The sequence below is a fragment of the Myotis yumanensis genome, unplaced genomic scaffold, assembly GCF_028538775.1.
Source record: "Myotis yumanensis isolate MYYU_CA2020_CCGP unplaced genomic scaffold, mMyoYum1.0.hap1 SCAF_8, whole genome shotgun sequence".
Taxonomy (NCBI): Eukaryota; Metazoa; Chordata; class Mammalia; order Chiroptera; family Vespertilionidae; genus Myotis; species Myotis yumanensis.
This window is the reverse complement of record NW_027223759.1, coordinates 22423042-22446977: the sequence shown is the minus strand read 5'-3', so window position 1 is coordinate 22446977 and position 23936 is coordinate 22423042. Positions and strand designations below refer to the sequence as shown.

General features: G+C 58.3%; 2 protein-coding genes across 3 annotated transcripts; one reads left to right on the top strand and one right to left on the bottom strand.

The window, feature by feature from the left end:
• Nucleotides 1-463: 463 nt before the first annotated feature.
• INHA (inhibin subunit alpha) lies at nt 464-3283 on the bottom strand. Its single transcript, XM_070423325.1, has 2 exons — nt 2989-3283; nt 464-1387 (listed from the first exon to the last, which is right to left on the bottom strand). The coding sequence occupies exons 1-2, from the start codon at nt 3257-3259 to the stop codon at nt 555-557; spliced, it is 1104 nt and encodes a 367-aa protein (XP_070279426.1). The 5' UTR covers nt 3260-3283; the 3' UTR covers nt 464-554.
• An 832-nt stretch (nt 3284-4115) lies between these two features.
• On the top strand, nt 4116-23738 carry OBSL1 (obscurin like cytoskeletal adaptor 1). 2 transcript variants are annotated; one of them, XM_070422218.1, is made up of 21 exons: nt 4116-5364; nt 7085-7354; nt 7446-7697; nt 7848-8150; nt 8316-8612; nt 9720-9992; nt 11288-11560; nt 12114-12386; nt 15144-15416; nt 16174-16449; nt 16525-16812; nt 16962-17237; nt 17884-18153; nt 18319-18591; nt 19599-19865; nt 20708-20820; nt 21378-21534; nt 21697-21858; nt 22179-22283; nt 22595-22864; nt 23607-23738. In XM_070422218.1, the coding sequence occupies exons 1-21, from the start codon at nt 4353-4355 to the stop codon at nt 23612-23614; spliced, it is 5691 nt and encodes a 1896-aa protein (XP_070278319.1). In that variant the 5' UTR covers nt 4116-4352; the 3' UTR covers nt 23615-23738. The 2 variants fall into 2 exon arrangements, with proteins under 2 accessions (XP_070278319.1, XP_070278320.1); XM_070422219.1 differs by lacking the exons at nt 15144-15416; nt 16174-16449; nt 16525-16812; ... (8 more) ...; nt 22595-22864; nt 23607-23738 and adding an exon at nt 12788-13036.
• The last annotated feature ends 198 nt before the right edge of the window (nt 23739-23936 follow it).

Genomic DNA, 23936 nt, shown 5'->3' with positions numbered 1-23936 from the left:
CTGAACCTCTGTGTTAATGGGGCCCCAAGCCATGATCTCTGGCCACTCTACAAATCACCTGACCTTTAGGTAGGTCTCCATCGCTGGGTCAGAGAATGACAGGGGAGGGGCTTCTGGCCGCCTTAGAGGTAGGCACTCTGCGTGCCTCAGTTGCCTTTATGTGTGGCAGGGCAGACAACCCAATGGACATATCATGTCCAGCTGGTATGAGGGCCAGTTCTATCTCCAGAGTGGCTGTCAAGAGTGTGGAACACCTTTGTGTCATCCCCAAGCATTATAGCTTCCCACCAGATAGGCATCCAAATCCAGCTCTTGAACCCCAGATCTCTGAGGTCAAGTGAGGCTGAGCGACCTGAGATCCCACAGTCCCATGCTCCCAGAGACCAGATCTCCCCGCCACCCTGACCATATCAGAGAAGCCCTAGAATGCAATGTCAACTCATAGACATAATATGCACTGGGTTCTTTATTGTTGCAGGGGTGGGGAGGAGGGGAGTCCTCAGGCAGAGAAGTAGAAGGGGTGATGGCAGGGCTTGACCACCAGCAGGACTCCCTTAGATGCAAGCACAGTGCTGCGTGAGAAGGTTGGGCACTGTCTCATACTTGAAAGAGTAACCCCCATCTGAGGTGGTGCGGACACGTAGGGACCTCATGGTCCCTGGGATAGCAGCACAGCAGGGTTGGGCCCCTGGCAGCAGAGAAAGGGGCTCGAAAGGGGTAGGGGGAGCTCCATGGACTGGCAGAGACAGGTTTGGCTGAGTAGGCAGCCCACAGCCACCATGACAGTAGTAGAAGATGAAGCTAGGAGGGTGTACGATCCAGTGATCCCAGCCCAGCTCCTGGAAGGAGATGTTGAGGGCTGCTCTGTGGCAGTGGGCATGGGCGGCAGGCTCCTCTGGAGGCCTCTGCAGCAGGCGCAGTGCAGCGGGCGACCAAGGCCAGGGCAGCGGGGGAGTGGAGCGTCGGGTTCTTCCTCCTCCACTGGGTGGCTTGGCCCGTGTGTGGGCCACCAAGAAGGGTGTGGTCTCGGGCCTGGCTGAGCAGGAACAGAGAGGACAGCGCAGCAGGAGTACCAGGACCGGATGGGTCAGCAGAGGGAGGGCGGAGGTGGCCAGGTGTAGCACAGCCCAGCGAGGGGGTGCCTGGCCCAATGACATAGGCACAGCCATGGGAACCCCAGATGACAAGGCCAGCAGGTCTAGCAGGGGCCCAGAGCTATTGGAGGCTGCTGTGCCCCGCTTATCCCGTCCCGTGTGGAACCACAGCTGGGCCGAAGTCACCTGGCGGCTGCGTGTGTGCTGGGACGGTCGGAACATATATGTGAAGAGGCCCTCCTCTGCCTTGTGGGCCAGCTCTCCTGCAGCTGGCTGGTCCTCACAGCGGGCACCTGCAGGAGACAGAGGTTAGAGAGAGGGCAACCCTGACTGGCAGAGCCCAGGAGCCCCCCTCCTAGACAGGAGGAAAGCGACTGCCATTCAGGAACCTGCCAAGCACTCCCCTGAGCGGTCTGCCAGACTCAGGGACTCTTCTCAGTCTTGGGAGAACTGACAAAGGCTCCCCACTTGTTATTTCATCATAAAAGGATTTCAAAAATACAAGACATTGCCGGCTTCTCTCCACAGTGGTTTTACCAGTTTCTATTCCCATCAGCAATGTGCAAGAGGCCCTGCCACTCTACCTACACCAGCACTTGGAATTGTTAGTTAGACTTAACGTTTTGTTCATCTGCTAGTGTGAGATGGCAACTTGAATGGTGCATTCACAGGCAATTGTTATATTACACTTTATAGCTTTTTACATGTCAGAAATATTGCACGACAAATTCTTTAACACAAGCCCACTGTATAAAGAGCAGGAAGAGGAGAAAGGAAAGCTAAGAGTAAAGGAACATTCTTTCTAAGAAAGGGCAGTCGGCATCCTTACCCTGACAGGTACACAGACTATAATAAACAAGCACGAACCAGCACCAGCTGAGGAAGTGGCAACTGGGGCTATACTGTTACATGGATTATCTCATTATAAACCTCACAACAATTGACCCATTTTGCAGATAGAGAAACCGAGGATTAGAAAGGTAAAGTGGCATTTAACTTCTAAGAAGCCAGGCCGGGATTCTGCCCAATCCCAAAGCCATACTTCTACTCACTGTGCTGCATGGGGACTGAAGAGCAGGGGGGCAGGGGTCCCCCCTAAAAGAAAGGTGGGCCAGATCCTAAGAAAGTCCACCCAAAGGAGCCCTCTCCTCATTGAGTTAGTGGAACAAGGAAAGGTGAGAAAGGAACTGAAGAGAAGCTCGACTAAGTATCCCAGAAAAGTTTCCCAACGACTCTTTCTCCTGCCTCCCTGATGTCTCCCCAAGACTCAGCTACTTGGGGCAAAAGAAACAAGGTTTTGCCGAAACCGGTTTGGCTCAGTGGATAGAGCGTCGGCCTGCGGACTGAAGGGTCCCAGGTTCGATTCCGGTCGAGGGCATGTGCCTGGGTTGCGAGCACATCCCTTGTGGGGGATGTGCAGGAGGCAGCTGATCGATGTTTCTCTCTCATCGATGTTTCTGACTCTCTATCTCTCTCCCTTCCTCTCTGTAAAAAATCAATAAAATATATTAAAAAAAAAAAAAAAAAAAAAAAGAAACAAGGTTTGGAGCAGGGAGCAAAGACAGAGATAAGAGGAAAGGTGACAAAAAAGGTCCCATACCAGATATCTCTGTCTCTAGAGACCCTTGGCCTCCCAGGCGAAAACCCCCCTAACTCCTCCTCCTCTGAGTGGTGTGTTCGCGGAATGCACCATCTCCCTGAATCCTGAGAGGTAGGCATCATTACCCGTCTTATAGATGAGGAGACAGAAGTTCAGGGAGGTTTAGTCATTGGCCCACGCTGCCAAGCCAGTTGAGTGGCAGGCCTGGGATTCAAACCCAGATCTGCCTACCTTCCAATCCCATGCTATACGCCACACTGCTTCTCAAAGTCCCCCGGTCCCCATCCTCGTTACCTGCAGCTGGGAAAAGGATGGCCTGGGAGACCTCCTCCTCCTCAGGCTCCGAGCCCCTGCGCAGGATGCCCCCCACAGCATGTCTTCGGGGCAGACGCCTGCCTCCAGGGTCCCCGCCTTCACCGTTCACTGCTGGGGCCCCCAAAGCATCCAGGAACAGGGCCCTCACTTTGGCCAGGACAAGTTCTCGGTCCAGCTCTGACCCTTGGCAGCCATGTCCCCACTGTGGAGCCACCAGTAAGAGGAGCAGCAGTGGCAGCTGTAGCAACATGGCTCACCTGTCCCTGTCAATGCTGAACCCACACCCTATCACGGCCCCTTTGTCAGGGTCTGCCCAGAACCTCCCCACTGTCCCCTCCCCATCCCTCCCCCGCCCTCTTCTACCCTTCTCACCCCCGTCTTCCCCAGGCCTTCCCACGCCCTGCAGTCTGAGTTGCCCCTGCCTATGGCATTGAGACCTTCTCTCTGACGCAGATGTCTGTGGCCCTGAGCCTTATCTCCCACTCCCGCCAGGAATGTGCGGGAAGGTGCTGGGGAGGGTTTTCACCCTAAGTGACCTGACCCACACTTACAACCCCTTCCCCGCGCCCCACCCCCCCCACCCCCACGCACACACACACCCCACTATGTGGGTCACATCCCCGACCCAGCACAGGAGTGACATCAGGTGGGGCAGGAGGCTAGGAGCTGGGGTCTGCCAGCTCCTAAAAGTGTTATTTGTCGGGGAGACAGTGCGCCAGCCCCTCAGACTTCCTGGGGCCCCTTTCAAACAAGCCGCTGCGGGGGGCCGGCATTGGAGGAAGGGCTGAGACTGGGGCTGGAACCGAGGGTAGTGTGCGGGCAGGTGGTCCCGCCTGCTCTAAACTTAGCCTGCAGGAGCCAGTCTGGGCTTAGTCCTCCAGCTGTGTCATCAGAGAATATTTTTGGGATTGGCAGCTGCAGGCGCCCTGACACTCCGGCCCCAGCCCAGCGGGTGGTTGGGGACCTGGCGGCTGGAGGAGGGAGGGAGGAGGGGAAAGAGGCCCAGGCTGTGGGAGGGGGCTGGGAAGAGAGGCTCTCGGGAGCAGGAGGCCCAGACGCTGCCGCGGAGGCTGCAGGGCTCCTCACTGTGAAGGCAAACAGGAAGGACTGCCCCCTGAGCTCTGGGCTCCCGGCCCGAAATCTCTGCGCCGCGGAGCCACAGCTCCCGGCGAGGGTAAGGAGGCGAGCGGAGGCGGGCGGTCCGGGGGGAGCTGCACGGATCCCCACGCCGAGCTCCCGGACGCCCCCCGCCTCCCGGGCTCCCTCCACAACTTCGGGCCTCCGCGCGTCCACCCACCACCCGCCCTTCCCCCAGCCGCTGCGGGTCGTCGGCGGCCGCCGCGATGAAGGCAGGCGCGGGCGATCAGGGCAGCCCCCCGTGCTTCCTGCGCTTCCCGCGGCCCGTGCGGGTGGTAAGTGGCGCGGAGGCCGAGCTCAAGTGCGTGGTCCTGGGGGAGCCGCCGCCCACCGTCGTCTGGGAGAAGGGCGGGCAGCCGCTGGCGGCCTCGGAGCGCCTGAGCTTCCCGGCCGACGGCGCCGAGCACGGCCTGTTGCTGACCGGCGCGCTGCCCACCGACGCGGGGGTCTACGTGTGCCGCGCCCGCAACGCGGCGGGGGAGGCCTACGCTGCGGCCGCGGTCACCGTGCTGGAGCCTCCGTGCGCCGAGCCCGAGCCCCAGCCCGCCGAGCGCCCACTGCCGCCGCCTGGGGCCGGAGAGGGCGCCCCGGTGTTCCTGACGGGCCCCCGGTCGCAGTGGGTGCTGCGGGGGACGGAGGTGGTGCTGGCGTGCCAGGCGGGGGGTCTCCCCGCGCCCACGCTGTCCTGGGAGAAGGACGGGATGGCCCTGGACGAAGTGTGGGAAAGCGGCCACTTCGCGCTCGAGCCGGGCCGCGCGGAGGGCGGCGGGGGCGTGAGCTTGGCGCTGCGCATCCGGGCGGCGCGGCTGCCCGACTCGGGCGTCTATGTGTGCCACGCGCGCAACGCGCTCGGCCACGCGCAGGCGGGCGCGCTGCTCCAGGTGAGCCAGCTCCCCGAGAGCCCGCCCGAGGACCCCGACGAGGCCCCCGAGCCCGTTGTGGAGCCGCTCAAGTGCGCGCCCAAGACCTTCTGGGTGAACGAGGGCAAGCACGCCAAGTTCCGCTGCTACGTGATGGGCAAGCCCGAGCCCGAAATCGAATGGCTCTGGGAGGGCCGCCCGCTGCTCCCCGACCGCCGCCGCCTCATGTACCGCGACCGCGACGGCGGCTTTGTGCTCAAGGTGCTGTACTGCCAGGCCCGGGACCGCGGGCTCTACGTGTGCGCGGCACGCAATTCGGCTGGCCAGACGCTCAGCGCCGTGCAGCTGCACGTCAAAGGTGTGGCGGCGCCCCCTCCCAGGTCCCCCTAACTCCAGCCCTCTCGGTGCCCTGTGCTGCTGGGCGAAGGTGGGGGGACTGGGAGACAGGAGGCGGGGTATTAAAATCCCACTTTCTTCCCGCTTCCCACCCCCGGGGATTCGGATTTACTAGGTCTCCAAGGTATCCAGGACCTGATTAGCAAACTCCCCAGGTGATTCTGAGGCATGAAGTGGAAAACCTCCCTTTGACTTATTAACTGAGAGAGGCCTAGCACTCTTCTAGTCCAGTGGTTTTTTCAGCCTGTTATTTTACTTCCCCTCCCCCAATGGAAATCCCATCTAGGGCCCCAATCTATACTAATAAAAGGGTAACATGCTAATTAGACCGACATCTTCTGAATAAAGCCTCAGTGGCAGGAGGAGGCAGAGGCGGTTAGGGGCCAGCAGGCAGGCAGGCAGGCAGGTGAGCGGTTAAGATCCAGCAGTTGCAGATTGCGAGGGATGTCCAACTGCCTCTTTAGGCCCGATCCCACAGGGGCCTAGAGCGGCAGTCGAACATCCCCCGAGGGGTCCCAGATTGGAGAGGGTGCAGGCTGGGCTGAGGGACACACCCCCTACCTCCCCCCCTGCACAAATTTCGTGCACCGGGCCTCTAGTATATTATAAGAGAAAAGGATCATTTTCTGGCTGTAAGTTTCTAAGTTCAGACTTATAACATACTTATAGAGCCAATCAGTGAGAACAGGGGCTATTTTATTGAATACACACATTTAAAGTGGAGGTTGTACTCATTACTGGGTCTGGTCTGTGAGCCTTGTGGGGAAGGCCTAGCTGCAGGCCTCACATTGAGCAACTCCTGATTCAGACCAAAGGTAAACTTGAGGGAGAAAAACTGCCCTGCGAATTTTAGCCATTCTTTCTTTAGACTGCTCTCCCCGGGTTTGCAAGAGGAAGGTGAAGGAGAAGAAATTTATATTTCAAAGTTGAGTCACCAAGATCTAATAAATACTCATAAATAGAAAATGGGGTTGGGGGAAGCACCCCAAGCTCACACTGGAAATTAAAGCTCTCCACAATAGGAATCCATCACAACCTGCAGGATTATACCTCTACTAGTTATTGTCCAACTTTTTTCCTCCGAGGAAAAAAACTTGGCAAATCTCCTGAGCCCAGCCTGGCACACATTCAAGCATGTGGCACCTGTGCTACAGGGGTGACCTCTCGGGCAGGCGGCCACACACTGGCCAGGGGAGCTGAACTCTAGCAGGACAAAAAAGCCCAGCAGGCAGGCAGAGCGTCGCACTGCTCCAGCAGCAGGTGAACCCATGGGGTTGTTTCCAGCATCATGCTTTCTTTTTGCAAAATGCAGTTTTGAAAATGCTTAAAGTACCTTAAAAAGAAAATTCAACTGGGAATTTGTATGGTGCCCATGAAGGGCCCCAGGGAACAGTTTGAAAATCACTGATGTGGTCCAAGCCCTTCCACCCCTTTTCCCACTTATAGGTAAAACACCTGAGGCCCAAGGTCACTAAAATGGCCTTGCTCGAGGTGATGTGGCTAGTGTCAGGGTGAGACAAGGATTTAGGCCTCTGACTTCCCCTCGAGGTTTTTCTGTGCTTCCACAATGCCTGCTGACTCTGGGAGAAAAGCAAATGGCGTGAGCTAATGTGGGTTTTAGGCCGTTGATGCCAAGAGGAGTCCCTCTCTAGAGCCTTCTCTGGTCTCTCTCCTCTCCACAGAGCCCCGACTCCGCTTCTCCAAGCCCTTACAGGATGTGGAGGGCCGGGAGCATGGGATTGCCGTGCTGGAGTGCAAAGTACCCAACTCCCGCATTCCCACGGCCTGGTTCCGCGAGGACCAGCGGCTGCTGCCCTGCCGCAAATACGAACAGATTGAGGAGGGCACCGTCAGGCGCCTCATCATCCACAGGCTGAAGGCGGATGACGACGGGGTCTACCTGTGCGAAATGCGCGGCCGGGTGCGCACCGTGGCTAATGTGACGGTCAAAGGTCGGCTGGCCAGCGGGAGGAGGCCGAGGCTGAGACAGACAGGTGCCCTGACCCCTGACCCCGGGCTAATGGACTCCCGTCTGCCTCTCAGGGCCTATCCTGAAGCGGCTGCCCCGGAAGCTCGACGTTCTGGAAGGCGAGAACGCCGTGCTGCTGGTGGAGACGCGAGAGGCTGGGGTAGAGGGGCGCTGGAGCCGCGATGGGGAGGACCTGCCGACCACCTGCCAGAGCAGCTCCGGCCACATGCATGCCCTGGTCCTTCCGGGGGTCACTCGAGAAGATGCTGGCGAAGTCACCTTTAGCCTGGGCAACTCCCGGACCACCACTCTTCTGAGAGTCAAATGTGAGGGCGTGAAAGCCCTTGGTCAGACTCCTCAAGGGCTGGACAGGAGAGCCAGGGCAGGAGGGTGACCGGGTTGGGAAGTGGACCTAAGGAGGAAGGGCGATGGGAGGCTGGGGCAGGGCTCCCATACAAACCCTGCCTTTGTCTCAGGCGTCAAGCACAGCCCCCCGGGACCCCCGGTGCTTGCAGAGATGTTCAAGGGCCGCAAGAACGTGGTCTTGCTGACCTGGAAGCCTCCCGAGCCAGCTCCCGAGACCCCCTTCATCTACCGGCTGGAGCGGCAGAAGGTGGGCTCGGAAGACTGGGTCCAGTGCTTCAGCGTTGAGAAAGCCGGGGCCGTGGAGGTGCCGGGAGACTGTGTGCCCTCCGAGGGTGACTACTGCTTCCGCATCTGCTCGGTCAGCGAGCACGGCCGCAGTCCCCACGTTGTGTTCCACGGGTCTGCTCACCTCGGTGAGTCCGTCCTCCGGTCCAGACCGGGCCTGTCAGCAGTGCTACCCCACGTTACACCCTCTCCTTCCTTCTACAGCAATCGGCCCCGTCTTCTTAAATGCCTTCCACCTGCAAGCCCTCTGTCACCTCTCTGGTTCTGATGGCTGCACTCTCTCCCCATCTCAGTACCCACAGCGCGCCTGGTGGCAGGTCTGAAGGATGTGCAGGTATACGACGGGGAAGATGCTGTTTTCTCCCTCATTCTCTCCACCATCATCCAGGGCACCTGGTTCCTTAACGGGGAAGAACTCAAAGGCACTGAGCCAGAGGGCCAAGTGGGGCCTGGAGCCCTGCGGTACTGTGTGGAGCACAATGGCCCGCAGCACCGACTCACCCTGCAAGCCGTCAAGCACCAGGATAGCGGAGCCCTGGTCGGCTTCAGCTGCCCGGGTGTGCAGGATTCGGCTGCCCTCACCATCCAAGGTTGGTGCTGGTGGGGACCCGGGTGGGCAGATAGGGCCAGGACACAATTCCTGTTGACAAAATGAAGGAGATGCTGTTCCCACTGACATCTGGACCAGGAGAATAAAGAGCACCCATGGTGGGCTCAGATGGAAGATTCTGGTCCAGGAGGCTGGCTTTAACCCACACGAAATGTACAAGGGCCCCCTTGGTAATTCATGAGCATCATATCCAAATTCTTTGGAGCACTTTATGGTTTACAGAGCTCTGTCATGTTTGTCATCTCAGAGCCATAGACCCTGGCCCCTAGGCCCTACCTTCCTGCCCTATTGTGTAATCGCTAACTGTCATAGCTTCTTCCTATGTGCCAGGCACAGTCCTAATCACTTTACATATATTAACACAATGCTCTCAACAGCCCTAGAAGGTAGGTTCTTCCGTCATCCCATTTTATAGATGAGGAAACTGAGGCACAGAGCGGTTAAGTGACTTGGCCAAAGAAATTCACAGATCTAATGAGTGGCAGTGCTGGATTATGAACCCAGGCATTCTGGCTCCAGAATCACTTGTGGAGACAGAGAAAAAGAGGGAATGAGGTGCCCTGAGGAAGACAGTTGATGGGGGTCTAAAAGTTCAGGGAACACACTGGCATTTGCCATCTCACCATTGCTGGAGATGTAACGCCAATCAAGGAATTCCTCAGCACCCAAACACAGGCCTTGAGGTGGTCAGCTTCCAGCATCCCGGGAAGAGGGCAAAGTAAGAAATAACTAACAGCCAGAGCAGCATTTCCAAATGTGACCCAGGATCACCAACATCAGAGTCATCTGGAGGCTGGGTTATAATGCAGATTCCCTGGCCCTTGTCCGACTGGGGAGGGGGTGTCTAAGAATCTGCATTTTAGCAGGATCCCTAGGAATCCTTACACTAAAACCACTGCTCTTAAGAACTGGTTAATAAGCCCAAACCTGTTTTTTAAGACTCAACAAATGTGTGAACAGCAGTTGTCTGGCCTGATGTTCTCAGCCTTCTACACTCAGAGGGAAGGAGTGCTTATCTCAGGCAGAGCAACAACGAGGGCCTGCACGTGACCAGCGCCTGTGTGTGACCAAGTTTCTCCTTATACAGAAAGCCCGGTGCACATCCTGAGCCCCCAGGACAAGGTGTCGTTGACCTTCACGACCTTGGAGCGGGTGGTGCTGACATGTGAGCTCTCCCGGGTGGACTTCCCGGCGAGCTGGTACAAGGATGGGCAGAAGGTGGAGGAGAGTGAGTCGCTGGTGGTGAAGATGGATGGACGCAAACATCGCCTGATACTGCCCGCTGCTGAGGTCCGGGACAGCGGCGAGTTTGAGTGCAGAACGGAAGGGGTCTCGGCCTTCTTCAGCATCACTGTCCGAGGTCAGGAGCCATGGCAGCTGGGTTCCTCTAGCGGAGGCTGACTCTGGGGGCCATGCAAGCCCTGTCTGCTGTCTGCCTGCTTTTTTGGGGGGAGAGGGTTCCTTCCAGGGTGGTCCTGGTGGGCCAGGGGCAGTGTTTTCAAATCACATACACCAGCACATTTGCCCACTACATACCCTCTGTGGGGCTAGGGTGTGGGGAACTAGATTCAGCTAAGGGAGGGAGAGTGGGAGCTAACATTTATTGGACATTTACTAGTCAAGGTACATGCTTTCATTTACTCTTCACAACTAGGTGAAAGGCAATACATCTCCGGTTCACAGATGAAGATACTGAAGCTCAGAGAGGTTATTTGCCAATTATCACACAGCTAGCAAACACCCCGCGGGGTTCACACACAGGACTGCTTATCCCTCTGTCCCAGGCAGCAGGGTGAAAAGGAAGTATTAAGTGCAGTGGCCCAGTGGTTCTCAGAAGCTGGTCCATGTCCTGGCTGCTTCAGAACTGTCCTGGACGCTTGTTACAGTGCCTGTGCCCAGCCCCCCAGACCACCAGAGCCAGAATACACAGGTCAGAGCCCGAGGAGCCACTCAACCAGCTCATCTTCACTTTAAGAGGAGATCCTGTTTCAACTCCAAGGATGTCTGAGTGCACCCGTGACAGGGAACTCGCTACCTATAGAGAGAAGCTGTCCCACTGTGGCCCCGCTAGGTCATTCCCACCTCCTGCCCGACCCGGGACCAGTGCCCTGAGGCTTCTTTGTCAAAGCAGCAGCAATACAGCCTGTGATAGTGGCCTCCTCTCAGCCTAGACCCGTGATGGCGAACCTATGACACGCGTGTCAGAGGTGACACGTGAACTCATTTTTTTGGTTGATTTTTCTTTGTTAAATGGCATTTAAATATATAAAACAAATATCAAAAATATAAATCTTTGTTTTACTATGGTTGCAAAGATAAAAAAAATTTCTATATGTGACACAGCACCAGAGTTAAGTTAGAGTTTTTCAAAATGCTGACACGCCGAGCTCAAAAGGTTCGCCATCACTGGCCTAGACAAAGGCTCTCCGTGCCACCTCCTTCCATGTCCCCACCCAGTGGTGACTTCTGGGCACTCACATAGCATCCTGGTGTCACATGATCTGTCATGCCTCATGTCATTACCCCAGAGCCCCCTGCACAGCATGGCCTTAACCTTCCCAGTGTCCTCCAGAGAGAAGACTTGCGGTCAAGCAGCCAGCATGGACTCGCATCTCCTGTGTTGGGGGGTATCTATGTGACCCTGTCTCTCTCCAGACCCCCCAGTACACATCCTGGACCCTCGGGAGCACGTGTTCGTGCACGCCATAACCTCTGAGTGTGTCGTGCTGACCTGTGAGGTGGACCGGGAGGACGCCCCTGTGCACTGGTACAAGGACGGGCAGGAGGTGGAGGACAGCGACATCATGGTGCTGGAGAATGAAGGACCCCATCGCCGCCTGGTGCTGCCCGCGACCCAGCCCTCGGACGGGGGCGAGTTTCAGTGCGTCGCTGGAGATGAGCGTGCCTACTTCACCGTGAACATCACAGGTGGGGGTCCAGGCAGGGCCACGGGACAGGGGACGGTGTTCCCCGCCCCTTCCTCCTCCAGCTGATCCCACGCCTGCCCATGGTCTGCACCCCGAGGTTCAGTCATTGCAGGAAATTCATTGTCATAATACGCTGGTCACAATTGCATGAATCACAGGGAAGCCCTGCCTTCTCCATTCTCCTGAAGACCCCTCTAAAGGGAACTTGAGGGAAGATAGTGGTACCATAGGGCAGGTGGGCACTAGAGGGGTCAGGAGATCTGAGGCCTTCAGGTGACCCCAACTCCTCTCCCCAGTCCCACCCTTCCTACTGTCCCTGTCACAACCCAGAGAATGTGGAGTGTCCTACAGCTGAGGCTGCCTTTGTGCCCTTGATGTGACTGGTGACTGTTCTGTCTCCAGCTGTGAGTGTGAGGCCTGTGAGACCCTCTCTGAGGAAGGGCCCGAATGTTCCATTTGTGGCGCACGTTGCAGGAGTAGGAAACAGGCATGGATCAGGCAGGGCCTATTGATTCCAGCCCCTGACGTCCGGCCACACTGCCCCTGTCCCCCAGACGTCTCCTCATGGATCGTGTACCCCAGCGGCAAGGTGTATGTGGCAGCCGTGCGCCTGGAGCGCGTGGTGCTGACCTGTGAGCTATGCCGGCCCTGGGCCGAGGTGCGCTGGACCAAGGATGGCGAGGAGGTGGTGGAGAGTCCAGCGCGGCTCCTGCAGAAGGAGGACACCATCCGCCGCCTGGTGCTGCCTGCCGTCCAGCTCGAGGACTCCGGCGAGTACTTGTGTGAAATTGATGACGAGTCAGCCTCCTTCACCGTCACTGTCACAGGTGTGGACCCACCCCAGCTGCCCGGGGTCACCAGAGGACAGTCCCGAGCCCTTGGAGAAGCTGGCCACATAGTCCCTAGCTAGCACACCGGAGGGGGCGGGGGGCTGTGGGTGCATGTACCAGAGCTCCCTGCTTGGAAGAACCGAGGGTCTGTGTTTGAGTGAACAGGTCCCCCCCACACCCTCCCGTCCCATGCCTAAGGCCAGGAAGGAATAGTTGTGGTTCACAGACTAATTAACTGAACACTGTCTATGTGCTGTGGGTAACTGTATGCAATGCAGACCCCTCCCACTCTCAGAGCTGCCAGTCTAGCTGGGGCGGTACCTGTTAACCAGAGAACGCAAATGGGCAGTCCCTAGCACCCCATGCAGCCCACAGATGTGTTTTTGTTTGGCCTGCAGAGTCTTACCAAAGTCAGGACAGTTCAAATAACAATCCGGAGTTATGCATCCTCTTGAAAAGGCCGAAGACCCGGCGGCTCTGGTCCCGCTTCCCCCCATGGCGACGAGCAGCTGGCGCTGAGTAGCAGCTGCCCCCATAACTCGGGGCCCACTTTCCTGTCCCACCCTCCCGCTTCTCCCCAGACTACTTCCCCTGTGGGCATTTGCGTTTGCGACCCTGTTAAATCAATAAACATGCAAATAAATGTACAGCGACACCTTGTGACAAGTGCTGTGAGGGACAGGGCAGAGGGCTCAAGAGAGCAGAGCAAGCGAGTCAGGAAGGGCCTCGGAGAGTCACCGAGTGACCGTGACCGTACTTCCCTGGGCTGCGCTCTGGATGCTCAGCAGCTCCCAGGCAGACATGCCACTTCCCTCCAGGAGCTCACGATAGCGGGTCTTAGAGTGTGGGGTTGTCAGGTGTCCTGATAGGGAGCAGAGGGAGCCCAAGGCCTGGGTCTATTAACCAGATTGGCAGCAGGAAGTGCCTTTGAAACGGATACTTGGGGCAGGGGCTGAGTTAGCTAAGAGGGAAATGGGGTTGGGGCTGAAGGTGGGGGGAGAATATGCAAAGTGAGAAGAGCACAGGACGACTATGGAAGTGCTAGTCATTCGGTGCTGAGAGCTTTGGAAGTGCAGCCAGCACCAGTCCTGTGTGTAGGTGTGGGGGTGTGGGGGAGGTTCAGGGCCTAGGCATCTCTGCGTGGTGCAGAAGAACCCCCCTGGCCACACTGGAGCGACCATCCCGCTGCTGGCACAGTCTTGCCTCCTCCCCTGCTCTGCCCTGGGAATAATGCCTCAACCTAGGCTGAGCAGCGTAGGGCCCCCCACTCCCTGCACCCAAATAGTGCAGCTTGACACATACCAGCCCACAAAGTCAGAGAGGCCTTTGTGCATCTGTCCTGTAGTGAGTCCCTTCAAACTCACCTGCCCTAAGCCCTGGACAGATGTCATGGCCACAGCTGCACATAGGCCAGCCCACATTTGGCCTCCCCACAAAACACCAGATTTGAATAAGGAAATTCACACACCACCACCTCGGTGTGGATGGTGGAGAATTAAGTCTAATACCAAGCTGAGCTTCCACGGAGGTGCAGGCACCCCAGCCACATCGCTCCACCCAGTCCTCACTCCACTGCCCTATACCCTCCCTCAACCCTCAGACAGCCACAGTCTGCAATCAGCTGGCCTTGGTGGGGCCCGGAGAACCAGCCTGCATCCTCTAGACTCAGGAGGAGCTCAGTTAGGAAGGTGGTTTGCAGAGGCAGAGAGCTGAGTGTGTGTTGATGGGCACCTCTGCCCATGCTCACACCCCTGCAAAAACAGACCGGGAAGCTAGCAGTTCCCCAGCCCAGCCACAAGGGGGCCGAATGCTAACGAAGCACTAAGTGTCCCGTACACAAGATTCTGGGAGACCCCCAGGGTGCCGAGGGAATGTGAGCAGGCCCTGGCTCAGTCCACTGCCCTAGTCAGTGTTGACATCCTTTTCTCTCTATGGAGGAGCAACCACCTTGGAGCAGTTGGAGAGGAACTCCCAGGATCGGCATTGACTGTCCCTAGAGAACTCTCAGCCAGGTGTTGGCAATCCATGCGCAGATGCAAAAATCATTAGTGTTCCCGAAAGCCTTGGCTCAGAATTCCTACCACTGGTTGCAGCGTCTGTGTTCCTTTAACAGGTGGTAGTTCTTCCTCCTGGCCTAGAGTAGGTGTAGCCAGCTGTGACCTTAAGGAAGTTGCTTAATCACTCTGTGCCTCAGTTTCCTCATCTGGAAAACCGGGATAAAACAATACCTACCTCCTAGGACTGCGGTGAAGGTTAACTGTGTAAAGTGCTTAGAAACCTCAGAACGCAGTATATAAATACTTGCTAGTACAGATCCATGATCCCTTATCCACAGTTTCGAAATCCAAAAATCTCCCAAAACCCAAAGGCTTTCAGTAAGTTCGGTATTCAAAGTCATTTTAGTAAAACCTGAGCTTTATTGCTGTGAAGATATTTGTACTCCTTGGTTATTCTGCTTAGAGTGAATACATCTGTATGTTACGTTAATGTGATTGATTATGAGGGTGCCCCATGGGGGCCGAAGGGGCGGGTAGATGAGATGTGATAAATGCACCACTTCTGCAGTCTGAAACATGCTGGATTCTGCCACACCTCTGGCCCCAGGGACTTCAGAGAACAAATTGTGGACCTATGATTCCTTGTGATTATCCTCGTTACTCATTATTGTGGGTGACAGGGACGTCACGCTGCCAGATGGCTCCAGGGAGGCTGGCAGTGAGTTTGTCATAGCCCGTGGTTGCCCTCACTCTGCAGAGCCCCCCGTACGCATCATACACCCCCGGGACGAGGTGACCTTGACGGCCGTGAGCTTGGAGTGTGTGGTGCTAATGTGTGAGCTGTCGCGGGAGGACGCCCTGGTGCGCTGGTACAAGAATGGGCTGGAGGTGGAGGAGAGCGAGGCCCTGGTGCTAGAGAGTGACGGGCCCTGCCGCCGCCTGGTGCTGCCTGCTGCCCAGCCCGAGGACGGGGGCGAGTTCGTGTGTGACGCTGGAGACGACTCGGCCTTCTTCACTGTCACCGTCACAGGTGGGCAGTTTCTGGGGCACACTGGAGAGTAGAAAAGCAGGAGGCTGAGGGACAGACACCCAAACCCCTGACTTCCTATATCTTAGGGCTCCCCTCTGACCCCACGCAGCCTTTGCCTTCTCCAGCCTCCTTATTCTCAGCCAACAGAGAGCCCTAGATGACTCAAATCAGGTCGGAACAGTGACCGGGGGGCTGGTCAAGAGAGTCTGGCAATCAGGAGTCCATTCATTTTTTTCAACCAATGCTTATGCTATGTGCTCAGCACTGTTCTAGATGCTGATGGATACAGTAATGAACCAGTAAGAGAAAGCCTCCCGTCTTCAGGGAGCACGCATTCTAATGAGGGTGGACAGACAACAAATAGCTAAAATAGATGTTTTTTCACGTGGTATACGTGCATCGGAGGCAAAGCAGGGAAAGTGGATAGAAAGTGGGTGTGGGGTAGGAAGGGTGTGCATGGGGGTCAGGCAGGTCTGGGCTACCTCTTTCTGTCCATGTGACTTGGGTGAGTCACTTTCCTCCAAAGAGGCCTCAGGTCCTCACCTGTAAAGTGAAGCCGGCAGCAGCACCCCTCCGGAGAGTGTCGGGAGTAGCGGAGAAAGGAACTGCAGTGTGCTTATCACAGCACCTGGCACACAGTAGGTGCCTATGGATTGTAGCTGGGACCGTTCCCAAGAGCTGCACTGTGAAGGGAGGTGGTTGAGAAGCTAGCAGGTGAGGCTGAGCCCACGTGTGCCTCTCTCTGTTCACCCACCAGCCCCACCAGAGAGGATTGTGCGGCCTGCAGCTCGCTCCCTGGACCTGCAGTTTGGGGCTCCAGGGCGCGTGGAGCTGCGCTGCGAGGTGGCCCCTGCTGGGTCCCAGGTGCGCTGGTACAAGGATGGGCTGGAAGTGGAAGCATCAGACGCCCTGCAGCTGGGCGCCGAGGGGCCCGCTCGCACCCTGACCCTGCCCCACGCCCAGCCCGAGGATGCCGGGGAGTATGTGTGTGAGACCCGTGATGAAGCTGTCACCTTCAACGTTAGCCTGGCTGGTGGGTGCCTCCAGCCAGCCTGGGGCGGGGGGAGGTGGAAGCAAGCCCAAGCTGACCCCTCCTCTCTCTGTTCAGAGCCCCCAGTCCAGTTCCTTGCCCCAGAGGCAGCCCCCGGCCCGCTCTGTGTGGCCCCCGGGGAGCCGGTGATGCTGAGCTGTGAGCTTTCCCGGGCTGGCGCCCTCGTGTTCTGGAGCCATAACGGGAGGCCGGTGCAGGAGGAGGAGGGCGTGGAGCTCCACGCCGAGGGCCCCCGCCGTGTCCTCTGCATCCGGGCTGCAGAGCCAGCCCACGCCGGCCTGTACACCTGCCAGTCCGGGGAGGCCCCAGGCGCCCCCAGCCTCAGCTTCACTGTCCAAGTGGCTGGTGAGTACAGCCTGGGCAAGAACCCATGTGTTCCCCGCTCCTCTAGCACGCCTGTCCCCTCCTTGTACCTTTCCCCATCTTGCCTCCACTGCTCTCTATATAGCCCTTGAGCCACTTCCTCCCAGTGACCCAAAGCTCTGCCCCCACAGAGCCCCCCGTGCGGGTGGTGACCCCAGAAGCTGCCCAAACAAGAGTTCGCAGCACCCCAGGCAGGGACCTAGAGCTGGTGGTACACCTCTCCGGGCCTGGGGGCACTGTGCGCTGGTACAAGGACGGGGAGCGACTGGCAAGCCAGGGGCGGGTGCAGCTGGAGCAGGCCGGGGCGAGGCAGGCGCTGCGGGTGCGGGGCACACAGAGCGGAGACGCTGGGGAGTACCTGTGCGACGCACCCCAGGACAGCCGCATCTTCCTCGTCAGTGTGGAAGGTAACTGCACCCCTCACACCCTTTGGGCCCTGGTCCCCCCAGGGTCCACACCCCTCACCATGCTGGGATCCCCTCACCCACCCACCCCCGCACCTCACTGCCTCTGACTCCAACCAATTCATGCACAACTGTTCCTTGGATAGGGGCTCAGAGCCCCCTTGTCTAGAAACTCTCAAATAGGAGGCCCAGTGGTTAAAAGCAGGGGCTCTGAAGTGACCCACCCAGGTTCCAGTGTGGATTCTGCTTCCCAGTAGTTGAGTGACACTGGCAAGTGGCATAACTTCTCTGAGTCCCAGCTCTGAAGTGTGTGTGTGTGTGTGTGTGTGTGTGTGTGTTGGGGGCGGGGCGGGGGGAGTGCTTGCCTTATAGGACTATTGTGACAGTTAAATGAAATAAATAGGGTCCATGGTAAGTGATTTATTGTTATTACGGAGCCAGAGAGGTGGGGTACCAGGCCAGGGTGGAGAGGAGTTGGCCAAGTGAGGCATCTGTCTAGTCCTTTGGGACATCCCAGTGGCTGACACACAGCAGGTCCCAGGAAAAGTCTCTTAAATAACTGGGGGTGACGCCTCTACCCTCTGGAGGGGATGAGAAGGGAGAGGGAGAGAGACCCAGCCTGCCTCACTGCCTGACCACCCCCCACCAGAACCGCCACCGGTGAAGCTGGTCTCAGAGCTGACACCACTCACTGTCCACGAGGGTGACGACGCCACGTTCCGGTGTGAAGTCTCCCCTCCAGACGCCGACGTCACCTGGCTGCGCAATGGGGCCATTGTCACTCCAGGACCTGGGCTAGAGATGGCCCAGAGCGGGTCAACCCGCACCCTGACCGTGCGAGGGTGCCAGCTGAAGGACGCAGGGACGGTGACTGCCCAAGCAGGGGGCACAGCAACAAGTGCCCGGCTCCACATTCGAGGTTTGGTCCCGATGGGGACGCAGTGGTCTTATTCCCTCTACCTACCCTCCTTGCCCCACCCTAGCAGCCTTGCCCTTGTGCCCAGGGACAAATCAGTGAGATGGAACAGGGGGTCCGCCTCCAGGCACACCCAGGCTCCATGGCCCCCTCCCCCTGCCTCCCCAGAAACCGAGCTGCTGTTCCTTCGGCGGCTGCAGGACATGCGGGTGGAGGAAGGCCAGGACGTGTGCCTGGAAGTGGAGACAGGCCGAGTGGGTGCAGCAGGGGCCGTGCGCTGGGTTCGAGGTGGGGAGCCCCTACCCCACGACTCTCGCCTGTCTGTGGTCCAGGATGGCCACATCTACCGCCTCTTCATCCACGGTGTTGTACTGGCTGACCAAGGCACCTACGGCTGCGAGAGCCACCACGATCGCACCCTGGCCAGGCTCAGCGTAAGGCGTGAGTGCCCTGTCCTCTCCTAATGAATTGCCCACCCTACGGCACAGCCTTTCCTGGCTGGCCCAGGGCCCCTCAGGCCCCCACCAAAGTGCCCCCGGCTTCTGAGGCCAGTCAGCCCTGGCTGACCTCCAGGACTGTGACCTGAAGTGGCCTGCTGGAAGCAAAACTTTTCTTTTTCTAAAGTTTTCTATTTACCTTAGAAGTCCATGTGGATTTTGCATTCCATTTCACATGTCCAAGTTGGCTTTGCTATAAACATAAGTATTATCCTTCAGAAAGACTAGCGGTATTTATCCTTTAGTCACAGGCCCCAGGATACGTGGGTCCATTTCAGAAGCAGGGGTGGCCGGCAAATAGCACCCCCACCCCCCAAGCTGGAGCCCTCTATGAATTGTGTGACTTCATGCAAAGTACTTACTTACTCTGAGCCAAGTCTTAAAAATGAGGCTGATTCCTACTTCAAGAGTCTTTGGGGATATTCAATGAGATAACATGAAAAATGCCCACAAAAACCTTGGTAAATGGTTCTTGTTGGTGATACATATTCTTTTCTAATTTATTTCATTCATTTAATCACATTAAACCCATATCTCAATGCTATTCCCCTTGTATAATTGGAGAAACTAAGGCCCAGAGAGGTCAAGCAATTTGTCAAAGGTCACACAGTATACAACTACGTGGCAGAGCTAGGGTCCAATCTTGTTATGTCTGACTCAGAATTCTGTGCTTCTTCTGAGTGAGGGTCACAGCACCCCCCACCCAAACTCCTCAGCCTTCTAACCACACCTCACCCCCTTCTCCTAACCCCAGTAAGCTCCTCTCTCCCCCTAAGTCTGGTGGGCTGTGCTCCCTTCTTCCTGCATCCTAGTTCTGAGCTTCATTTGATAAGCCCTTCATAGGTTAGGTGTTAGGGGTGGTGCAGGTAGGACCAAAGGGTGTGTGAGACCCCCAAAACCCATGCCCAGAGCTGAAGCCCTCATCCTCCTCTCCCCATCTCCCCCCACCAGCAAGGCAGCTAAGGGTGTTGTGGCCTCTGGAGGACGTGACCATCATCGAGGGGGGCAGCGCCACCTTCCAGCTGGAGCTGTCCCAGGAGGGTGTGATGGGGGAATGGGCCCGGGGTGGAGTCCGGCTGCGCCCGGGACCCCAGTGCCGCATTCACACAGAGGGCCGCACCTACCACCTGGCACTCAGTGGCTTGGGCCTGGCCGACTCAGGCTGCATCTCCTTCACGGCGGACGCCCTGCGCTGTGCAGCCAGACTCACTGTGAGAGGTGCGGCCTCCGGGACACTGCTGCCTGCTGACCAGCCTGGGTGTGACCCTACTGATCCCACTACCTGTGTGGCCCCCACTGACCATGGCCCAGTGTGCCCCTCACTGACCTCTCTGCCAGAGTGTGGCTCCCCCCACCTTTTGGCCCTGTGTGGCCCCAGCGACTGCCGTACTGAGTGTGGCTCCACTGGCCCTCCAGTCCCTGCAAACCACTGACTGGGCCACTGTGAGCCACTGTGAACCACTGTGAGCAGGCCTGTGCCAGTCTGGTCCCTATTGTCTGCCCGTGCTGACCATGGCCCCACTCACCACACTGAGTGTGACCCCACTGACCACACCTGCCTGCTGTGCCCGTCTGCCTACCTGAGTGTGCCCTTATGACCACTCAAATCCCAGTGACCCTCTGTCTGTGCCCCCCATGTTTGCTTCTAGCACAGTGTATCCCCCCATTGCTACTCTGAATACATTGTACCCCTCATTGTCCAGTGTCTCCTGTTCATCACAGTCCATGCCTGTCTGTGGGTGACTCCACTGGCATCTCTGCTCTAGTTGCCCCCAGTCCCTCTAGCACCAGCATGACCCCACACTGACCACCTTAAAGTGTGACCACCAGCTGGCTACTCCTGCCCCATTAACCCCTGTAACTCCACTGTGTCCTCCACCGACCAGCATCGTCCACTTGTCCTAACACATCCCCACTGGTGACCTCCACTGCTCACCTTGCCTAAATGTATTCACCACTAACCCCTTGTGCCCTGTGTGTTCTCCATGTCCCTGAGAGCCAGGCCCTCAGCCGGCCCTCACCCCTGTTCCCTCTGCACTGTCCTCCTCTTCCCATCCCAGAGGCCCCAGTGACCTTTGTGCAGGTGCCACAGGACCTCGAGGTGACCGAGGGCGACACAGCTACATTCGAGTGCGAGCTTTCCCAGGCCTTGGCTGATGTTACCTGGGAGAAGGTCAGAGCCCAGCCCCAGCCCAGCCCACCCTGGCACCACAATAGTAATAATGGCCCAAACTAATACTGAGTGGATGTGCCTGCCACTGTGCTCAGATGTGCTGTACACTTAATCCTTTAATCTTTACAACTCTTTCAGGTAGGTCTTGTTATCTCCATGTTATCTCCAAGGAGACCAGGGCTCTGTGGGGTAAAGGATTGCCCAGGCCCGGCCCCCAGGGGAAGACAAAAGGGGCCGAGCCCATATTTGAATCCAGGTTTGTCTAATTCCAGAATCCATGCTCATGGCCAATGTGGTTGGTACATGACCCAGGGCTTCCCGCGCCTGTGGAGCCCCTTCTCAACCTTAATGTCCCCTAAAGGGTGACACCTTCCCAATGAGGCTCCTAGCGCGGCTCGCAAGAGCAGGACGGCTCCACCCCAGACTGGGGGACGCAGACTAACATAAACACGCCTCCAAACTGCTTGGCATCAACAGAGGGCGCCACCGCCTCCCAGGGCCGCGGTCGCCGGTGCCCAACTGAGTTCATCCGGACCCTCTGCTACCCCCATCCCTAGGACGGGCGCCAGCTCATCCCCAGCCCCCGGCTCAGGCTCCAGGCCCTCGGCGCGCGGCGCCTTCTCCAGCTGCGGCGCTGTGGCTCCTTGGATGCTGGGACCTACAGCTGCGCGGCGGGAACGGCCCGCGCGGGTCCCGTCCGCCTGACCGTGCGCGGTGGGTACGGGGTGCTGCTGGGACCGGGCACTGATGTGGGCTCGGGGTCTGCAGACCGCCCTTTCCCTGGGACTGACTCGGGTGCTCCCCGACGAGGGGCGGGGCGAGGGGTGGGTACCACCCTCCGCCCCGCCCCACCTCACGCCCCCGGCTCCGCCCCAGAGCGCGTGGTGTCCGTGCTGTCCGAGCTCCGGCCGGTGAGCGCCCGCGAAGGCGACAGCGCTACGTTCGAATGCACCGTATCAGAGGTCGAGACCACCGGCAGCTGGAAGCTCGGAGGCCGCCCACTGAGACCCGGAGGCCGCATCCGCATCCGACAGGAAGGTCTGGCCGACTTGCTACCCTAGCTCCTCGCTGCCCCGCCCCCGGCTCGCATAGACCCCGCCCACTAGGATTAGCCCCGCCTCCATCTCGAACGGGCCCCGCCCCACGTCCCTAAGCTGTCAGCCTGTCTCTCCGCGAGCCCCGGGTCTGAGCCCTCGGTCCTGGCCCGCTCCTCCTCCCCCTCCGCTTCCCAGTTCCGCCCATCCTAGCGCACGTTTGTTGCGTCCGAATCGACCCGGCGACCTACTCCTGCCCCACCACCCTCATCTCCGATCCCTTCCCAGAGTGGCTCCGCTCGCTAGCGCCCCCTTCATCCTCAGGGAAGAAACATATTCTGGTGCTAAGTGAGCTGCGCGCGGAGGACGCCGGTGAGGTCCGCTTCCAGGCGGGACCCGCCCAGTCCGCAGCTGAGCTGGAAGTGGAGGGTAAGCCGCTGCCGCGGGGGCGGCCTGGAGTGGGCATCACCTTCCCTGGGCCTGGCAGGCTGGCGGCTTGTCCTAGGAACGCTGCCTCCCCCACCTCCCTTTCTCGGGGGGCTCTCCCTGGGCGGGTCACAGAGGGCAGTGCGCCGGTCTCCGGGGGAGGAGGAGACTTTGAGTTGAGGGTACAGAGGAATGGGCCCGTGGCATTGAGATCTGAGACCCGGAGCGGTGGCCGTGGGGGGAGGGAAGATGCGTTTCTCTTCCTGGGGGTCCTGCGTGTCCCTATTAACTTAAGCCCTCGTCCTCCACCCCAGCACTGCCTCTCCAGATGTGCCGCCGCCCGCCTCGCGAGAAGACGGTTCTGGTGGGCCGCCGGGCGGTCCTGGAGGTGACTGTGTCGCGCTCCGGGGGGCACGTGTGCTGGTTGCGGGAGGGGGTCGCGCTGTGCCCGGGAGACAAGTACGAGCTGCGCAGCCATGGCCCCACCCACAGCCTGGTCATCCGTGACGTGCGACCTGAGGACCAGGGCACCTACTGCTGCCAGGCCGGCCAAGACAGCGCCCACACGCGGCTGCTGGTAGAGGGTGAGTGAAGCTGACTTGGGCAGGAGGCCTGGCCAGGCAAAAGTGGTCACCTGGGAGCTGGTGGGCTGAGACACACCTACCGCAGTTATTTCAGGGCGTGGGGTGGCCAGTTGGTCCTGGGATGTATTGAAGGTAGGAAGTGAGGAGGCCAGGGATCTGTTAGGCTGAGGAGAGGAAGGAGCTGTGTTCTCCACGGGAACCACTGGGTTCAGGGCAGCGATTCCCACCTTACTACACCCCTTCCTGTCCAGTACCCTCCTCACTTCCTCCTGCCACTGCACCATGGGACCCCAGCAGTGGAAGAGGAGGTGGGCAAACCTTGCAGAAGCCCTACCAGTTTGTCTCACCTGAGTACCCCATTTGTAGCCAAGTTCTTATCCTCCCAACTACCAGCTCCTGGTTTGTGGCCCCCACAGGTCCCTCACCCCCTCCTGCTCTCTGCTGGCTTCTGCCCATCTCAGTGAGTTCAACATCAGCCTGGGCAGAGAGCTCCTGAGCTAGTCCCATTTCTTTCCTCTCCCACATAGCAGATGCCCCACTCCCCACCCCAATTCCTTCATTCCCTTCAGATGCCTTGCCCCACCTCCCACTTTCCTGCAGCGCAGACAGCCGTGACAGAGGCCCAAGAAGGGGTGAGGCAGAGGGTGAGGGCCACTCTTCCTGTGTGGATGCCCAGGTTCTGCCAGGGAGGATGGTGGTACCCACTTTCTCCCCAGCCCCACGTGGAGTTATTCCTCTGCAGGTAGCTAGAAGGACCGAACCAGGCCAGGCGGGTGCCCTCGGACAGCTTGGAAGGCGCATGCCCTTACCCTGGGCAGGGATGGGAGGCAGGGAACCAGAGGTGTTGAAAAACAATAAAAGTGGTGTAGCCCTTTTCCTTGGCTCTCTGTATGACGAAGGAGGGCAGAACTGGCCTGGAGGACCCTGTGTGGTGAGTGACACAGGGGACCAAGAACTACAGTGCTTCCGAGTAGCCCATGGATGTGCCAGCCACCGAAGATCACTACTCTTGGCAGAAGCCACAGTTTGGCACATTTATAAAAGATGTAAAACAGGGTGGGGCGAAGGGAGA